Here is a 19,793-nt window from a genome sequence, read left to right as displayed (position 1 = left end):
GGTAGACAGAACAAAAGGTTACCTGTGGTAGACAGAACAAAAGGTTACCTGTGGTAGACAGAACAAAAGGTTACCTGTGGTAGACAGAACAAAAGGTTACCTGTGGTAGACAGAACAAAAGGTTACCTGTGGTAGACAGAACAAAAGGTTACCTGTGGTAGACAGAACAAAAGGTTACCTGTGGTAGACAGAACAAAAGGTTACCTGTGGTAGACAGAACAAAAGGTTACCTGTGGTAGACAGAACAAAAGGTTACCTGTGGTAGACAGAACAAAAGGTTACCTGTGGTAGACAGCACAGAAGGTTACCTGTGGTAGACAGAACAAAAGGTTACCTGTGGTAGACAGAACAAAAGGTTACCTGTGGTAGACAGAACAAAAGGTTACCTGTGGTAGACAGAACAAAAGGTTACCTGTGGTAGACAGAACAAAAGGTTAACTGTGGTAGACAGAACAAAAGGTTACCTGTGGTAGACAGAACAAAAGGTTACCTGTGGTAGACAGAACAAAAGGTTACCTGTGGTAGACAGCACAGAAGGTTACCTGTGGTAGACAGAACAAAAGGTTACCTGTGGTAGACAGAACAAAAGGTTACCTGTGGTAGACAGAACAAAAGGTTACCTGTGGTAGACAGAACAAAAGGTTACCTGTGGTAGACAGAACAAAAGGTTACCTGTGGTAGACAGAACAAAAGGTTACCTGTGGTAGACAGAACAAAAGGTTACCTGTGGTAGACAGAACAAAAGGTTACCTGTGGTAGACAGAACAAAAGGTTACCTGTGGTAGACAGAACAAAAGGTTACCTGTGGTAGACAGAACAAAAGGTTACCTGTGGTAGACAGCACAGAAGGTTACCTGTGGTAGACAGAACAAAAGGTTACCTGTGGTAGACAGAACAAAAGGTTACCTGTGGTAGACAGAACAAAAGGCTGTTTGAGCCGGTAGACCACATGAATGCATCAATATCCATTACCCAAACAAATGTTTCTTCTGACAGCATTACCATGCTTGGTCATGGTCTATTCATGCAATCAGTGGATAGACTTACTGGCAAATTATTAAATAATTGGCAGGGATACATGCACAAAAACACTTTAAATGGAAAGAGGAGGCAGTAGCAGTCTTTGGCCACAAGGTGGGTTACTTGTATATTATTCGGAGACCGTCGTTGAACGTCTACTGTAATATCCTGTTTTGATCGATCGTAGTCATTCATATCATAATGATAAATCCATGCATACATGTATAACGCCTATTCACCACTTCAACAGTTTCACTTCACCTCCATTCTTAAAATGTATTCACTCTAGTCTTCCCATGCCATTACAAAGTATTTCCATCACTTTGTTTAGGCAACAACAAAAAATCAGTCGCCTGGTCCTTTAAGACGGTCTCCAAAGTTTAGCGTATGACGTCAACTTTGGCTTATCCATAACGCGAGGCGATCCAGTGACGGAGAAGGGAATCTGAACGGCGGGAGAGACAGGTGAATTTAAAACTGGACGTGAGCGCTTCAGTATCAGGGGGGAGATACACACATTACAGGTGAGACGTTTTAAAAAGACATTATGAAAACTGCTGTTGTCTTCCCCGAGTTAAATATATTTTTAACAGGAATGTAAAATGGGAATAGGAAGATAAGCCTACTGTATAGAAAAAAACGGAATAGTTCACATTAAAATAGGTGCATTTAACTATAATTCAAAAAGTCTTGTGATAATGAGAGTTTTATATTGTTTTAAGCATGAAAAAACCTATGTGTACTGTAAGAAATAGGCCTTAACTTTGTCAAATCAATGAACTACCTCAATGGCAGGGTGTCTTTTCTGTTGAAAAATAAAATAATATGCTAGAGAATTGTATGGCTACATTGCTGTAGAAGTGTAGAATTGTCTCTTTCACAGTTTTCTATTTGCATCATCTTGGCAGGAAATGCATGTTCAGTGATCGTCATATTTTTTCTTCTTCATTTGAAAGAACTGCGGTTGAGCAATGGACCATGCACGAACAATTTACAACACATTTATTTAGTCGTTTTCATGGTTATTTTCATGAACATTTTTTTTTATATATATTTACATATTGCATTGCGTATGCCCTACTTAGTGGCTTATTGCATGAAAAGTCACTAATTCCATGGAAATACGCCAAATGAAATCAATATTATTTAGCATATAATAAGCGATTTAGTGCTTTCTGAGGTTCATGTTAACTTTTGCAGTAATGGGTTGATTGGCACACTGCCTCTTTTTTGTGTTTTATTTCCACAGAGAATCATTGAAGATGAACACAGAGGAAAAACAAGAGCTCAAGTCATCACAAGATGAAACTATGGGTATGACAGCTTTTTTCAACATAGAACTTTCACCCTAACTGATATTCCATACCATAGGCTAATCACCTTTATTGTTGCAAAAAGGATGTGGTCATAAATGGACTTACAAAAAAAATGATGCGCCAAAAAAAAAACGTATACAGTTTGAGATGTATGTTAGGCTCCGTATTAAAGACTAAGATGGCGATGGTCTCTTCACAGACGTTAGCAGCGCCGTGACAGATGAGAGGCCACGGGCAGAGGAGGAGGAGAGAGGAGAAGGGGCAGGGGAGAGACAGGGAGAGGAAGAGGAGGCCCCAGGGAAGACCTCAGAGAGTGGAATGGAGTGCTCAGAACCCACAGGAAACGAGGGAATGACAGGTACAAAACACGTGTTGATGAGAACATTGCCCCAAAACCATGCTGTATTGACTCGTTTACCCACTTGCGCTCAATACTCAACCGACCTATGGGGTGAAATGCACGAGCCATTGGGCTTAACGGAGGCTGTGAACAAAGGAGGTCAGACGCCCAAGACCACCAGTGTTAACCAGACATTGACTCCATTTTACAACCCGAGTTAGAGGAGTTGCTGTTAACACTTTATTTTAAGGGTCTGTAGTAAAAAAAACAATTTATAAGGCATTTATTAATCATTACTTAGACATGTATAAACCATTTATGAATCAATACTAATCATAAGTATACATGTGTTTTATTTGCAGTCCCTAATCTAAAGTGAGCACAATTGATACCTTATGTGTACTTTATACATGTTTTGAGTGAGCAGTGTAATATCTCACAAAAAGACGGGCATGCCATTGGTAGACGTTCCTGCAGTACATGGCAAAAGAATAGGCACACAACACAGGATGTGTAAGGAAATATATATACACATGTGTGAATAACTAACTTACTAACATTTACAGATGTGGGAGTAATAATAAATAAAATGGTGTATAAAACTGTTTTTAAATGCCTTATAAATGGTTTATTATGGACCCTTAAATAAAGTGTTACCGGTGTGGTGTAAGTCTGCTGGAGCTACTACTGGAGGCCATGCGCTACCTTATTTTAGTATTTTGTCACAGCTACACAGTCGGGGTGTAACCCTGTAGCTCTGAATTTCTACTGAAGCGCGCCCTGCGGTTCACTGCGCTCAGGCCCTGGACTCTATATGGGGCCTCTCTCTGTGCAAAGTTTCCATCGTACCTCTGAGCGCTTTGCATGACAAGGAAGAGCATCAGCCACCGCTGAGACCACAATGTGGTTTCTGGATGGAATATAACTTGAGTCTCGACAGGGGTTGGTTGACTCTCAGCAGGGACAGGCATTGCAGGCCAGAGCCCAGGACTTGACGTGTACACAGGTGCAGTTGTAGGATATATAGACTGTAGGACTTAGGGGATATACCTATACACTGCAGGGCTTGGGATTTACTTGTATGGTATGAGGTGCACACTTGCAGGGTTTGGGTCTTAAACTTGCAATGCTTGGGGTGTAGGCCTACTCTTGCAGGGCTTATTGGTGTGGGGATTGGCGATATGGCCCAAATATCATTTCGCTATATTTTTCTCATTTTTGATGGTATGTCGACATTTGACAGAATTGTATGTTCCTGAACAATACAAGTTCCAAATATGGTTTAGAAGTAGGACATGACCCTAGAATGGCAACAAATTCTGTTTTTTATTCGTGATCAAACTAGGACAATACTGACAGTGAAGTAGTCCATTTGTTGAACTTTTAAGTTATTTAACACTGTATGAAAAACATCTTTAAATATGGTATTTGAAAAATCCATACCGGTATGTAGGTATTCACAATATATCTCCCAGCCCTATATTGGTGTACATTTGCTGGGTTTGAGTTATGTACTTTTAAGGACTTGGGTTGCACACTTGCGTGGTTTGGGGTATACACTTCTAACTTGAAAAGGCAATGCTACACTTATGGGGAGGGCTATGCTCTCAATCTGTATGATCAGAAGAAGATGAAGCATGGCTGTTGTTTTCTTTTCTTCGACGTTGACTGAGAGGTTTCTCTTTGCCGCTTTGTCCCTGCCCTGGTTCTGGTTTCTGAGCAGAGAAAGGAAATGCCTTGCTGTTATCTACGAAAAACATCTCCTAAATCTTTCTCTGGCAGTCTACCTTGTCCTAAATTCGCCTAACCAAACTAGGAGACGGGCTGGTGTCAATATTATAAAATATTCTAAGCGTAAATACAAATGTAGAAGTGGAGATGTGGCGTTTATCACAAAACCTTGTAGAAGTTTCTGTCTGATGATTGGCCCCGTGGAGCTCTGCTAACCCAGCTAGCATATTTGGTGCTTTGGAAGTTGTGGGAATGTACAGTACCAGTCAAAAGTTTGGACACACCTACTCATTCAAGGGTTTTTCTTTATTTGACTATTTCCTACATTGTAGAATAATAGTGAAGACATCAAAACTATGAAATAACACATATGGAATCATGTAGTAACCTAAAAAGTGTTAAACAAATTCTTCAAAGTAGCCACCCTTTGCCTTGATGACAGCATTGCACAGTCTTGGCATTCTCTCAACCAGCTTCATGAGGTAGTCACCTGGTATGCATTTCAATTTACAGCTGTGCCTTGTTAAAAGTTCATTTGTGGAATTTCTTTCCTTCTTAATACGTTTGAGCACATCAGTTGTTTTGTTACAAGGTAGGGGTGGTAAAAGACCAAGTCCATATTATGGCAAGAACAGCTCAAATAAGCAAACAGTCCATCATTAATTTAAGACACAAAGGTCAGTCAATGCGGAACATTTCAAGAACTTTGAAAGTTTCTTCAAGTGCAGTCACAAAAACCATCAAGTGCTATGATGAAACTGTCTCCCATGAGGACCGCCACAGGAAAGGAAGACCCAGAGTTACCTCTGCTGCAGAGGATACGTTCATTAGAGTTAACAGCAGCCCAAAAATGATTTTCACAGAGTTCATGTAACAGACACATCTCAACATCAACTGTTCAGAAGAGACTGTGTGATTCAGGCCTTAATGGTCGAATTGCTGCAAAGAAACCACTACTAAAGACACCAATACCAAGAAGAAGAGACTTGCTTGGGCCAAGAAACAAGATCAATGGACATCAGACCAGTGGGAGTCTGTCCTTTGGTCCAAATTTGAGATTTTTGGTTCCAACCGCCGTGCCTTTGTGAGACGCAGAGTATATGAATGGATGATGTGTGGTTCCCACCGTGAAGCATGGAGGAGGTGGTGTGATGGTGACACTGTCAGTGATTTATTTATCATTTAAGGCACGCTTAACTAACATGGCTACCACAGCATTTTGAAGCAATACGCCATCCCATCTTGTTTGCGCTTAGTGGGACTATCATTTGTTTTTCAACAGGACAATGACCCAAAACACACCTCCAGGCTGTGCAAGGGATATTTGTCCAAGAAGGAGAATGATGGAGTGCTGCATCAGATAACCTGGCCTCCACAATCACCCGGCCATTTGAGATGGTTTGGGATAAGTTGGACCGCAGAGTGAAGGAAAAGCAGCCAACAAGTGCTCAGCATATGTGGGAACTCGTTCAAGACTGTTGGATAAGCATTCCGGGTGAAGCTGGTTGAGAGAATGCAAGAGTGTGCAAAGTTGTCATGGCTAATTTGAAGAATAAAAAATATATTTTGATTTGTTTAAAACTTTTTTGGTCACTACATGATTCTAAATGTGTTATTTCATAGTTTTGATGTCTTCACTATTATTCTACAACGTAGAAAATGGTTAAAAAAAAAAGAAAAACCCTTGAATGAGTAGATGTGTCCAAATTTTTGACTGGTACTGTATATTTTCAGTTTCACATTGGTTGTGGGAACGAAGCCATATGTTTCCTGACTGGTAAAAAGGAAAGTTTTTTAAATGTTATGAGAATTTTATTTTTAAGTTGCAGGGAGGTTATGAGAATGTTTTACTCTGGTTCCTTGAAAGTTTTCCTGTGAGGTTTTATTAAAGCTCTGAGAATGGAAATGATAGGTTATTTGGAGGTTTTTTAATAACTTCCTTAAACCTTTCACCTGAATGTTTCAATAACACTTAATAACACTGCTATCTTATTGTGGGTTAACTTTTTTGAAATCCAAGCACAGATAAGACACATGAAAATCAATTTCCTTATGAATCAGTACTTATGCAAACACCTTTATTTTTTTATTGTGACACACCATCAGTGAAGATTTGAACCAATAATCTTCTCTTCTCTAACCATGGAATTAGTCCACTGCACCACCAGGATGGAGCTAGCATACCATGCAAGCACTCATTAAGATCAGGTGTGGCCAATTAGTGGGCACGGCCAACACACCTGAACACCATTAACAAGGTAGAGTTTAGAGAGAGTTTTGTTGATGCTGAGGGCAGAATGTAAATGTACATCTCTGAACCTTCCGAAAGTGTTATGTTTTTTATGGAAAGTTTTCGGAATGTATGTTTTTAAATTACATTCTTAGAACCTTCTCTGAAAATTACAACATTTTGGTTCTCGGAACAATTTGAGAACATGTCTTTTAAATAGAACCATGAGGAAACTTGTAAGGAAACGTAATTGCTGACGTACTGAAATTCCCACAGAAGAACATTGTTTCTTAATGTTCTTGGAACAATTTGAGAACATTACTTTAAATGGAACCATGAGGAAACCTGTAGGAAACGTTATATTGAAGTAATGAAATTCCTGAGGAATAAAGTTGTTTCTTAACATTCTCTCAACAATTTGAGAACATTCCCAATGTCAAACAATTTGGAGAACGTTCCTAGAACATTACTAACAGTGAAATAAAATGTAACCATGTTTGAACATTTAGAAAACATTCTGTTAAGGTAATGAAACACCAAGAAAATATATATATATTTTTTTGTCAAGTTCCTTAAATGTGCTGAGAATATTCCAAAGCCTAGCAACTATCCTGCACCATTCCCGGAAAGTTGTGGGAAGGTTGTATGCAAAATAATCATAGGACAACCACGCTCTCACCAAGCTCTCTGAATCATCGGGTTCTCAGAATGCTGTGTTAGCTGGGAAGCTATTTATGTCCATATTTGCAGAAAACTGCATGTAGAATCATTAGATGGGTTTTACAACATAGACCGGCATTTTTCTCTTTGCACACTGGCAGTGGACAAAATACTAACTTTTGGGGCTTAAAGTGGCAATCGGCAGTAGAAACTATAGCAAATCCCTCTCCCCACCGCTGGTTCGGTAAAAAGCCGAGGGATGGGACTGGAGAAATTTAATCACTCTCAAATTCATAGGCAGAGCTATGGATGCAAGGATTGACCATCCATGATATCAAAATTATAGTTTTAATCATGTTTTGAGGCTATATAGGGTTTGTTTACATGTTCTTTGTTTACAAACATTGGAGTAAAACAAGCATATATTTTGGGTTCTGATGGGCTATGACAGTTGAATTAAGCTCATGAGGCATTTATAAGTTATATTCTTCAAGAATCTATGGGTACATATAATTCATTTATAAGTCCAAAAATGGATGGAGCAACTGCTGATTGCCCCTTTAAAGTCAGTCAGTCTGTTTATGAAACCGGTCAGCTGAAATAAGACTAGGCGAAAAGCAAAAAATATCGATTTCTTTAATGTTGTTTTACCACCATAGGCCAGCCATAACTAGTTTCATGCAATTTGCTCTAGGTGCTCATGAAGTCAACTAACCAAGGAGGGAAATAGATTTAACCCTCTCTTTCTCTCCCCTCCTTCCTAGATGGGGTTCCTGTGAAAACTGAGAATGAAGAGTATGACGACAATGACGATCAGTACCCCAAGAGTGAAGAAGAAGGTGAACGAGACAATTACCTTTATGAAGAAGAGGAAGAGGAGGAGAAGGAAAGGGATGAGGAAGACGAAGGAGAAGGGGAGGGGGAAGGGGAGGAAGAGGGAGAAACCCTTAACGAACCACAGGACCTGTCTCTGGCAGATTATGTAAAGTATGAGAGCACAGGCCCGCAGGACGCCCACACCGACTCCTCGCCGTACGCAGCAGAACCCCGCAGCCAGGCAGCAGGCAAGCTCAACTGTGACATCTGTGGCCTGTCCTGCGTCAGCATCAATGTGCTGCTCGTGCACAAGCGAAGCCACACCGGTGAGCAGAGTAACACAGCCAAACCAACCCTGACCTTAAATAATGGTGTTTAAATTTTTTTTAAAACTCAGTAGATCAAGGTGTTTGATTAAAATATTTGTGTTTCAATATGTACAGTGACTCGTGCGTCACACTCTGAATGGACACATTTGACTTTACATGCACTCTGCATTACTTGCCCTAGCACTGATAAAATGCCATTTCAACATCTGCTATAACACAGCAAGTACACTTCACTCAACCATCTGCTTTATAACAAACCAAGTGTTAACTCCTATTCAGTCACAGTACTGCAGAGTAATACATACGAGTTCACGTACCACAGTAGCTCAACTATGCGCTACATAACTACTGTATCAGTAAGTCTTGGCGGTGTTGACCCGAGTTTCTCCATGACGTGGGATCCCTCTGTTTTTCCCTACACCCAGGTGAACGTCCGTTCCACTGCAGCCAGTGTGGCGCCTCCTTCACCCAGAAGGGAAACCTGCTTCGCCACATCAAACTGCACTCCGGGGAGAAGCCCTTCAAGTGCCCGATGTGTAGCTACGCCTGCCGCAGGCGAGACGCCCTCAGCGGACACCTGCGCACTCACTCAAGTACCTATCCACCATCTGTGTGCCACCTGCGTTTACATATGTATAACCACACATGCATCTCATAATAACACAAACTCAGGTATTTTCCACCTGTTCGCACTTACTTACACATGTGCACAAAATATATGCGTACACATGCAAACACACACACACACACACACACACACACACACACACACACACACACATACACACACGTAAGTACCTATAACCTGTCTGCACACAGTTATTTAGACATGCGTTGATATCACGTTGGGGCTGTCAGTGACGTTCATTTAAAGGAGGTTCTTGAGGCCTCCCGAGTGGCGCATACCCAGGTTAATTTCCCGGGCTGTGCCACAACTGGGCCGTGTCCGAGAGTCCCATAGGACTGCGCACAATTGGCTCAGAGTCGTTAGGGGATGGTTTGGCCGGTGGGGCTTTACTTGGCTCATTGCGCTCTAGCGACTTACTGTGACGGGCCGAGTGCCTGCAGGTTGACCCCGGTCATCAGGTGAACAGTGTTTCCTCCGACTCATTGACGCTTCCGGGTTAAGCTGGCGGGTGTTCAGGAGCGCGGTTTGGCGGGTCATGTTTCGGAGGACGCGTGCCTCGACCTTCGCCTCCCGAGCCCGTTGGGGAGTTGCAGCGATGAGACCAGATCGAAATTGGTGAGAAAAAGGGAGTAAAATACAACCTCAAAAAATAAAGGGAGGTTCTTGCAGAGATCGCAGTTGCCCCATTATTTAACAACAGCCTCAGTAAGCAAAGTGTATGATGGTTTGAAGTGGGAGTTTGTAGTTTTAACTGAAACTCTTTTCTCACAGTAGAGAAGCCCTACAAGTGCAACCACTGCGGTCGCAGTTACAAGCAGCGCAGCTCCCTTGAAGAGCACAGAGAGAGGTGCCATGTGTATATCCAGAACAAAGGCAACGCTGAGAGAGGTGAGAGGCCCTGGAACACTCCTCCCTACCCTCTGTTACACACACACACTTCAGACACACATATACACACTTACACAAATGCACTTTAGACATACACACATACACACTTTGCTCATGTAATCACACACACACACACATACACACATACAACATTCGCAGGCACTCACACTCAGATGTGTGCACATTCTGTTGTCTACTCACACATTTGTGCACACACGCATACACACATACACATTTGTGCACACACGCATACACACATACACATTTGTGCACACACGCATACACACATACACATTTGCTGGCTGCAGAGTTGTGTAGCTTCATTCCATTTAGTTCATGGTCGTAAGTTGCCCCACCATTACAGCTAAATAGGTTGTGGCTGTGGTGGGAGACGTTGTGTTGTAAGGACACCAGAGGGGAAGTCAGTCAGAAGAGATGTAGGACAAACGTCTCGGTGTCCTGTTCTGACTGCACACACCCCCCCCACAGAAGTCTGTTTGCCAGCCATGGTGGACAGTCAGGACGGTTGCGACACAAAAAATACCTAGTTGTTTTGTGGTCGGTTGAATGTCGTAAGTACGGCAGATAGATAGCGTGTGGTGAGGAAGCACATCCTCGACCTTGCGGTCTTCCTCCTGCAGGCCTCACTAGTCGATGAGGCAAAACACCAGGAAGTGAGGTCACGGGCTTTGTTATCTTGGCTGCGCTCAATGTTTTATTGGTTCCTCTGAGGGCGAGTTTCATTTTAAAGTCATTTTGTTTGTTAGTTCTGTAAAAGAAAAAGATCATTTCACAACCTCAAATGCTCGAGGCAGTAGACAGTTGCAGCACAGCGGACAGAAAGCACACACTTTGTCTTTGCTGTACCTCTGTACTGCTAAGAAACCCCTCTCTCTCTCTCTCTCTCTCTCTCTCTCTCTCTGTCTCTGTGTGTGTGGGTCTCTCAGCCGGTGAGGACACCCACGTGTCCAGGACTACTCACATGGGCACGGAGCGCGCTCTGCTACTGGACAGATTGGCGAGCAACGTGGCCAAACGCAAGAGCTCTATGCCACAGAAGTTCACTGGTAAGACCAGTCTGACTCATTCCTCAACTGTCTTGTAGGCTGTCACCTTGGTAGGGTTAACTAGGCATGGGTGAGTGTGTAGGCGGTGAAAACTGCAGATGTTTTTTTTGCTGTAGATGTAGTCATTCAAACAAAATGAGGAATTGCAATTTTTTGATTTGATGATTCCTTTGTGACTGGACTGCTGGTTGCTTATTCTTTTGAGAAATTGCTAATTTGGCAATTCAATAGCAAGTGGATTAATTGTATGTCTGTGTAATGGGTCTTTGATTACTGGCTTCATTGCTGCACCTGTCAGGTTTTTACTATAATCTGACCCCTTGCTACTTGCTGCTGCTGCTGCTGTTATCGTATTTGTGTTTACTGTCAGTTGCACTTAATTAAAATAAATGTACGTTTTAATGATATATATATATATTTTTTTAAAAGTGTGTCATATTGTTGTCTGTCTAAGCTACATGTCTGTCTGTCTGTCTGTCTTTTTCGCTCTCTGTCTATCTGTCTCTCTATCTATGCAGTTCTCCTGTCCCCCCTTGCTCTGCTTGCCAAGCAGGAATTCTGGGCAGAACGCCAGCCTCATCTGCTGCACCGCGCCATAGGGTGGTAGACCACTGCCCTAATTTCCCTGCCTCATGTATATGTTAGGTGGGTATGGTTAACCACGCATAGGAATAGAATGCCAATAACATGAAGCAATCGTGAGAGATGTGCCTTTTGCACACTGGAACACTCTCACACACAAACGGACAAGTATAAACATCCAAGTCGAAAGTGCTTCATTGAAACTTCTGCACTACCACTACTACTACTACTGCTGAGTGTTTGAAAACCGTCCGTTTCAGTAAATGAGTGATTTGTCATCACGTTGACTTCCCAAACCCTAAGGCGTTGTACCCATTTCCAATACCCAGGTCACACTTTCTTGTCAAGCGTCTCCGCTTATCATGGAGTGTTTCGTTTCAGAATTCGAGGCGCTGCAAAGAAACAGCAAAGCGTCTGGACTAAAGAGATCCTCCTGTCACCCATCACCCTGACAAATGAACTGAAATCTTGCAATATAACGACCACAGGAGGAAAAGAGAGGTGGTGTGTTCGACCACAGGGTTGAAAAACAGACGAGAGCGCGAAACGTGAGCAGATGCCTCCGTCTCCTCTTGTGGTGGAACAGCAGCTGCAGCAATGGAGACTGAGAGGCCTCTTCGTCTCCTCCTCGTCTCTGTGGCTGAGTCCTAAATGGCACCCTATTCCCTGTAGTTCACCAAAATGGCACCCTATTCCATTGTGCATCGTATAGAACAGGGTGACGTTTGGGACACAGATCTCTTGTTCTGTCACGCCCTCTTAGTGTTCGTTCTGTGGTAGGAAGCTCGTTTATCTACAGGGTCAGTGGCTGCCTGCTAGTTCTCCATTGCACGAGCTATCAAGATTTCAATTGTACAAAATGTGCTTTTTATCTTCAAGTGTGACCAAGCTTGCTCCTTTGCTGCTGATGCTCCTTATGGTTAGTGGAGGTGGCTATCTTGTGGCTCCCTCTCCACTGCACGTCTCTGGCTCTTTTCTGAGAGTGAAATGGTTACTACAGAGCCATTTATATAGAGATATATGTGTGTGGTAGACAGAGATATACAGTTTATGTATTTTTGGCTCTGGGTTAGTGGCCCCACCTGCACAGTGCTGAGTGAGTGAATGCTGAGGTGTCTCTCCCTGTGTGGGTGATCTAGGGGACAACGGCGTGTGTCTGGACCTGAGCTTCAACAGGGAGCTGATCCACCGCTCTGACGTCATGGACCCTCCGCTCACCTCCCCAGGATCCGAGAACCACCACAGCCACCAGCCCCTCTACACAGGCCAGGACCGTGACTCTGCCTCCCCCCACAGGGCCTACCCCATCCCCCTGAGCCGCGCTGACATGAGCCCCCTGGCCCTCACCAATGGTCACAAGCTGGAGCAGCAGCAGAGCACTGGTCTCGTCTACCTGCCCCGGCCCAGCCAGGGCCACCCTAGCATGGACACACTCCACGCCGATCGGGCCCAGCTCTCCCAGCCTCTCATCTACAGCCTGGGGCACCTGCTGGGGCCCAGTCCCCAGAACAGCCTCCCACGCCCCCATAGCCAGGCTCACGCGCTCCCCATGCCCCCCATAGAGGCTCTGAGGGTGGTAAGGAGTGAGGGGGAGGTAGGGGTTGGGGTAGGTACAGGAGCGGGGGCGGTGTACCCCTGCGGTCACTGCAGGGTGTGGTTTCTGGACTACGTCATGTTCACCATCCACATGGGCTGCCATGGCTTCCGTGACCCACTGGAGTGCAATGTATGTGGCCACCGCAGCCGGGACCGCTATGAGTTCTCCTCACACATTGCGCGCGGCGAGCACCGCCTGGAGTTGAAGTAGTATAGACACATTTGCACGTGAACACACACATACACCCATACATGTAGTCAGACTCCTAAACGGAATAATGCATACACATTTATACACTTACACACATGAATTGTGTACAAACATTACATACACACAAAAATTATCTCAGGGACTTTCCTTTTTGTTTTTAATTAGCACCAGTGTTACCACACACACACACACACACACACACGCGCACACACACACACACGCACGCATACACACACACACACACACACACACAAGGAAATGTAGCATTTCAGTAAAGTAGCATTTAAAATGTTTTATAGGGGATAATCATGCTTGACTCAAGTGCCAACATTTATTTATGACAAATAACAGTGTCAAAAGTAAAAGAAATCAGGATTATCTGAAAGATAATCATTTGATCAATAGTTATCTATGTTTTATGTGGGACTACATTTTATTCTACTTCACTAAGCCACGGAATAACTTTTCTACAGAAATATATATGTGTTCTTCATTTTATTTTTGGTGACTATTCAACAGAAGTGTCAATATAAAGGGGGTAATCGGCAGTCAATATTTGGCATTACCTTTGCCGTGCCTGCTGCTTTTAGGTTGGGATATACTACAGTGTGTCCAAATATCCTCTGTATGTACAGCAGTAGCAGTAGGACATAGTACTGAGTACATTTTACGTTCACTGTAAGCTGACTGACAGACTGCTGTACATTTTGTTTTCCTTGTAAACTACTGAGGTTCAAAAATAAAAACAAGTTCATTCAAGCTAATCTTGTCATTGTGTGGACTGTGTACCTTGTGAAAGAAACAGCAAGAGTCGCCGCAGCGAAAGACCGTCTTCTTAATACAGACTATGTGCTAACACATTTAAAAAATAAACGATCCTTATGATCTCAAAGTTCATGTGTCTCGTTTTAGGCTGTAGTTTGAGAAGTTCACAGCTTCAAAGAAAGACAGCACTTCACAGTACACTCCCCTCTTCACAACTCCTCAACGTCAAACTGTTGCTATGAAGACTTGCTGTGAGAGACTGCTCTGTAGACATGTTCTGTGGCTCTGCTGAAGCATGTCTGTCCCATAGAGGGGACATTATTGCACAAATAGACCGTCATTAATAAAGAGCATGTAGGATTGATTAGTAGGACTTATAATTGATTACCGCTTGATTCATTTTTCATTAATACCAAGGTTTAGGCTGTATTTTATGTACATACAGTGTGATTATAATGGGGAACTGTGCTTGCATATAACAGTTGGCTAAAGATATGGCCGGTGGGAGCAAAATGTAAAAACACACTTGATTTGATTTGGGAGAAAGTTCCAATCACATTATGGGATTTTGAGATCCATTGTCCAACCCGGAGGCTGGGGCGATTCACTGATAGATTTCATTCTGCTTTTGTTTTTACTCGACGACGCCCTCTGGTGGCTAAAGTAGGCCACTATTGTGATTCGTCACCCAGTCAATAGTCTTGTTCTCCTGCTACAGTACACGTCTTCAGTTCCACTTAATATGAAACTAGAAGTCTGGCACACAGTAAGCAATTCCTAAAGTGCAGAAGGTCCCTTAGGAGAGAACTTGCCTACCCCAATCCAGATAAGAAATCCTCAAACCAATCGAAACGGCTTCTGTCCACCTTCACCTGAGTATCAGTCAGTCACACCAGTAACCTTAGGGTCAACTCACATACCTCATAACAACAGGTGTAGACTAACAGTGAAATACTTACTTAGGGCTTTCCCAACAACGCAGAGAGAAAAAAATAATAACACAAGGAGTAAATACACAATAAGTAATGATAACTTGGCTATTTACACGGGGTACCAGTACCGAGTCGTTGTGCAGGGGTACGAATGAGGTCATTGAGGTAGATATGTACATATAGCTAGTCTTATCAGTAACAGTAAGCAGGCAATACGATGACGACCCAGTCACATGTCAGACAGACCATGGACACAGTCAGTCATGACTCACTGCTCAAGCCGGCGTCAGACCACCAGAACAGGTGTGATTCTCATCTCATCCAGCTGCTGACATCTCTTTATCTGTCCTTTCCATCAGCACTCACTTCCCCTTTCTCTCTCTCTCTCTCTCTCTCTCTCTCTCTGTCTCTCTCTGTGAGGAGTTGAGTGAAAAGACTTGTTACTTATAAAGCAGGCTGTGCTCTCAATGAATATGCCCAGATATGCTTATCAGGTTGTTTGTTGTAAAGATGACAGGTCTGTATGTCTCTGCATTAAAAACAATGATGCAAAATAGATATTTGTCAATGTTGAGAGTAAACGGTACTAGAAACAACAGAACTGACTCCTATAGGTTGAAAGGGGAGTATAGAAGGGTAGAGAGGTGGGGTGGGTGTCAATTGGTAGAAAAGCATACATCCAGTCATTGTTTCTTCCCTCGTTTGATGACCCAGTCCCTGTCTAACTTTCTCTATCTGCCCAAGTGTCCCTGTAACGTTCCCTGTCTTCCACAAGTTTAAAACAAGTTTACCCGGCAGCAATTTACTTACACAGACAGCAGTGGAGGCTGCTGAGAGGAGAACTGCTCATAATATTGCCTGGGAAACAGAGCAAATGTGTTTGATGTGTTTGATACCATTCCACTGATTCCGCTCCAGCCATTACCACAAGCCCGTCCTCCCCAATTAAGGTGCCAACAGCCTCCTCTGAGAGACAGAAGTAATAAATTGACCATGGAGAACATACGATGCACAATGGAATAGGGCTCACAGTGACATCTACTGACTAAATCAAGGTATAACTTATCTGCGTCCAATAAATTGCTTTGATGATTACACAAATTGGGAGAATTGACACTTCATTTTTTATTTATTTAACTAGCAAGTCAGTTAAGAACAAATTCTCATTTTCAATGACAGCCTAAGAACAGTGGGTTAACTGCCTGTTCAGGGGCAGAAAGACAGATTTGTACCTTGTCAGCTCAGGATTTGAACTTGCAACCTTTCGTTTACTAGTCCAACACTCTAACCACTAGGCTACCCTACTGGTGCCTTATACCATTTAAAGGTTTGGACACACCTACTCATTCAAGGGTTTTTCTTTATTTTTACTATTTTCTACATTGTAGAATAATAGTGAAGACATCAAAAGTATGAAATAACACAAAAAAAGTATATTTTATATTTGATATTCTTCAAAGTAGGCCCCCTTTGCCTTGATGACAGCTTTGCACACTCTTGGCATTCTCTCAACCAGCTTAATGAGGAATGCTTTTCCAACTATCTGGATGGAGTTCCCACAAATGCTGAGCACTTGTTGGCTGCATTTACTCCACTCTGCTGTCCAACTCATCCACAAACCATTTCAATTGGATTGAGGTCGGGTGATTGTGGAGGCCAGGTCATATCCCGAGTGGTGCAATGGTCTAAGGCACTGCATCTCAGTGCTAGTGGCGTCCCTATGGTTTGAATCCAGGCTGTATCACAACCGGCCCTGATTGGGAGTCCCATAGGGCGGCGCACAATTGGCCCAGCGTCATCCGGGTTTGACCGGTGTAGGCCGTCATTGTAAATAAGGTTTTGTTCTTAACTGACTTGCCTTGTTAAATAAAGGTTGAATTTAAAAAATAATAAAAATAATCTGAGTCAGCACTCCATCACTCCCCTTGGACAAATAGCCCTTACACAGCCTGGAGGTGTGTTTTGGGTTATTGTCCTGTTGAAAAACAAGTGATAGTCCCACTAAGAGCAAACCAGATGGGGTGGCGTATCACTGCAGAATGGTATGGTAGCCATGCTGGTTAAGTGTGCCTTGAATTCTAAATAAATCACAGTCTCTGTCACCAGTAAAGCAGCCCCACACCTCCTCCTCCATGCTTCACAGTGGGAACCATACATGCGGAGATCATCCGTTCACCTACTCTGCGTCTCACAAAGACACGGCGGTTGGAACCAAAAATCTACAATTTGGACTCATCAGACCAAAGGACAAATTTCCACCGGTCTAATGTCCATTGCTCGTGTTTCTTGGCCCAAGCAAGTCTCTTCTTCTTATTGGTGTCCTTTAGTAGTGGTTTCTTTGCGGCACGGCAATTCAACCATGAAGGCCTGATTCACACAGTCTCCTCTGAACAGTTCATGTTGAGATGTGTCTGTTACTTGAACTCTGTGAAGAATGTATTTGGGCTGCAATCTGAGGTGCAATTAACCCTAATGAACGTATCCTCTGCAGCAGAGGTACCTCTGGGTCTTCCTTTCCTGTGGCAGGCCTCATAAGAGCCAGTTTCATTATAGCGCTTGATGGTTTTTGCAACTGCACTTGAAGAAACTTTAAAAGTTCTTGATATTTTCCAGATTTACTGACCTTCGTGTCTTAAAATAATGATGGACTGTCATTTCTCTTTGCTTATTTAAGCTGTTCTTGCCATAGTATGGACTTACCAAATTGGGCTATCTTCTGTAGACCACCGCTACCTTGTCACAACACAACTGATTGGCTCAAACACATTAATTTAATAAGGAAAGAAATTCCACAAATTATCTTTTAACAAGACACACCTGTTAATTGAAATGCATTCCAGGTGACCACCTCATGAAGCTGGTTGAAAGAATGCCAAGAGTGTGCAAAGCTGTCATCAAGGCAAAGGGTGGCTACTTTGAAGAATCTCAAATATAAAATCTATTTAGATTTGTTTTACACTTTTTTGGTTACTACATCATTCCATATGCGTAATTTCATGGTTTTGGTGTCTTCACGATTATCCTACAATGTGGAAAATAGCCAAAATAAAGAAAGACCCTGGAATGAGTAGGTGTGTCCAAAATTTGGACTGGTATTGTATGTATAAATTCAGTACACACAAATAATCAATACCGCTAGTCTATATGTGACATGGTTATGTCTTGTTGCAATTATGGGTGGGGCTTGGCAGTTAATTAGCATGCTTTTGGCTTATTCCTGGGCAAGACCTAAACCATGTCACATATACATTCATCTAAAAATTCTATTTCATAGAAAAGCAAACACAGAATGGTAATAACATTCTTATTTTTTTTTGCAATGAATCATCAAGGCGTGTCAGCATCTCATGAAATGGCAGAGCGTGATCGGCTCTAGGTGGACAAGTACAAGGGCCGCATCATCAGTGCAGGGCAAAGGTATGGAGTGGACCCAGCTGTCCTCAGTGGTATCGTCTCTAGAGAGTCCAGGGGGTGGGACAGGACTGGTCAATCGCTCAGGTTGACAATGGAAATGCCCATATGGGCTAATGCAGGTAATATAAACCTTTGAGAATGAATGTGAGACTCTGGATTAGGGGTTGAAATGGCATAATTACAATCATGATTATGTGCAGGTTGTAGAGACGTCATTTTTACACCCATTATTATAATCTGGTTGTTCAATTTCAAACATTTGTTTACACAACTGCTTCCCAGGAGGTCATGTCTAATGTGGAATGACTTGTCTTTTTTATTTGACCTTTATTTAACTCGGCAAGTGAGTTAGGAACAAATTATTATTTTCTATGACGGCCTAGGAACAGTGGGTGAACTGCCTTGTTCAGGGGCAACAGATTTGTACCGTGTCAGCTCGGGGATTCAATCTTGCAACCTTTCAGTTAACTAGTCCAACGCTCGCACCACTAGGCTACGCTGCCGCCCCACTATTGTTTGATGAACATTCTACAATACACTATGAGTCTACAGAATCTACAGTTCCATTGGAGATCTCTGTTATTTTTTGAGATTGACAAACGCTGCCACAGTCCAAGGGGGGGGGGCATGGGACAGTCGGGAACATGTCGACCAAAGGCACGCAGATGTTGGTTGGCTCCTATTCAGATGTCGAGAAAAGAAGTAGCCTCACCTGACCAAGGAGCAGAAGCTGAAATGTATTGACTGACTCACTCCTGGATTGAGCTGATGAATCATACATGTTGTAGTACCGTACGCAGCTACTAACCTGTTGTGTTTATGTTCAACCTATTGTGTGTATGTTTTTCATGGGCGTTGGCAGCCTACAATATGGGGGCTGGCAGCATCTCCTCATATGAGCAGGTGGACGCTAAAACCACTGGAGGGAATTATGCCAATGATGTTGTTGCCAGAGCTGAATATTTGAAAAAAACATGGCTATTAAAAGTCTCACAGGCTGACTGACTGTCTGTCATTCCAAGGAAAGAGAATTACATCCTTTGTTTTTGAGGTCTGCTGTAAACTCCTATTTAAAAGTTGGATTTACAGACATTATTATATTGTATTGTATTTTTCACATGCTTATGCATTCATCTCTAACATAGTTCACCTCACTTTCTGAGAAAGATCATGTAATAAGTCATGTAAGGCTTTGCAGTCTCAGCTTTTACAACAATGCTTTACATTACACATCACACAAGTGCCTAATAAAACGCATTATTAGCCTA

General features: G+C 42.8%; 2 protein-coding genes across 4 annotated transcripts in view; both read left to right on the top strand.

Moving 5' to 3' along the window:
• Positions 1-14,173, top strand: part of LOC112245756 (zinc finger protein Aiolos-like) — a 32,771-nt gene extending 18,598 nt beyond the window's left edge. The window contains exons 2-9 of one of the 3 annotated variants that reach the window (XM_024413915.2): positions 1,352-1,544; positions 2,270-2,334; positions 2,536-2,694; positions 8,062-8,439; positions 8,868-9,035; positions 9,842-9,958; positions 10,906-11,025; positions 12,747-14,173. In XM_024413915.2, coding sequence (XP_024269683.2) covers positions 2,283-2,334; positions 2,536-2,694; positions 8,062-8,439; positions 8,868-9,035; positions 9,842-9,958; positions 10,906-11,025; positions 12,747-13,414 — 1,662 coding nt within the window. In that variant the 5' untranslated portion in view covers positions 1,352-1,544; positions 2,270-2,282 and the 3' untranslated portion in view covers positions 13,415-14,173. The remainder of the gene's footprint in view (positions 1-1,351; positions 1,545-2,269; positions 2,335-2,535; positions 2,695-8,061; positions 8,440-8,867; positions 9,036-9,841; positions 9,959-10,905; positions 11,026-12,746) is intronic. The other 2 variants (XM_024413917.2, XM_024413916.2) reach the window with 2 other exon arrangements.
• A 1,155-nt stretch (positions 14,174-15,328) lies between these two features.
• On the top strand, positions 15,329-19,530 carry LOC121841565 (lysozyme g-like). Its single transcript, XM_042310653.1, has 3 exons — positions 15,329-15,367; positions 18,488-18,582; positions 19,374-19,530. Exons 1-3 carry the CDS (start codon positions 15,329-15,331, stop codon positions 19,528-19,530), a joined length of 291 nt encoding a protein of 96 aa, XP_042166587.1.
• Positions 19,531-19,793: the final 263 nt, after the last annotated feature.

Source organism: Oncorhynchus tshawytscha, linkage group LG32 (assembly GCF_018296145.1).
Source record: "Oncorhynchus tshawytscha isolate Ot180627B linkage group LG32, Otsh_v2.0, whole genome shotgun sequence".
Taxonomy (NCBI): Eukaryota; Metazoa; Chordata; class Actinopteri; order Salmoniformes; family Salmonidae; genus Oncorhynchus; species Oncorhynchus tshawytscha.
The sequence above is the reverse complement of the archived record's forward strand: the minus strand, read 5'-3'. Positions and strand labels throughout refer to the sequence as shown.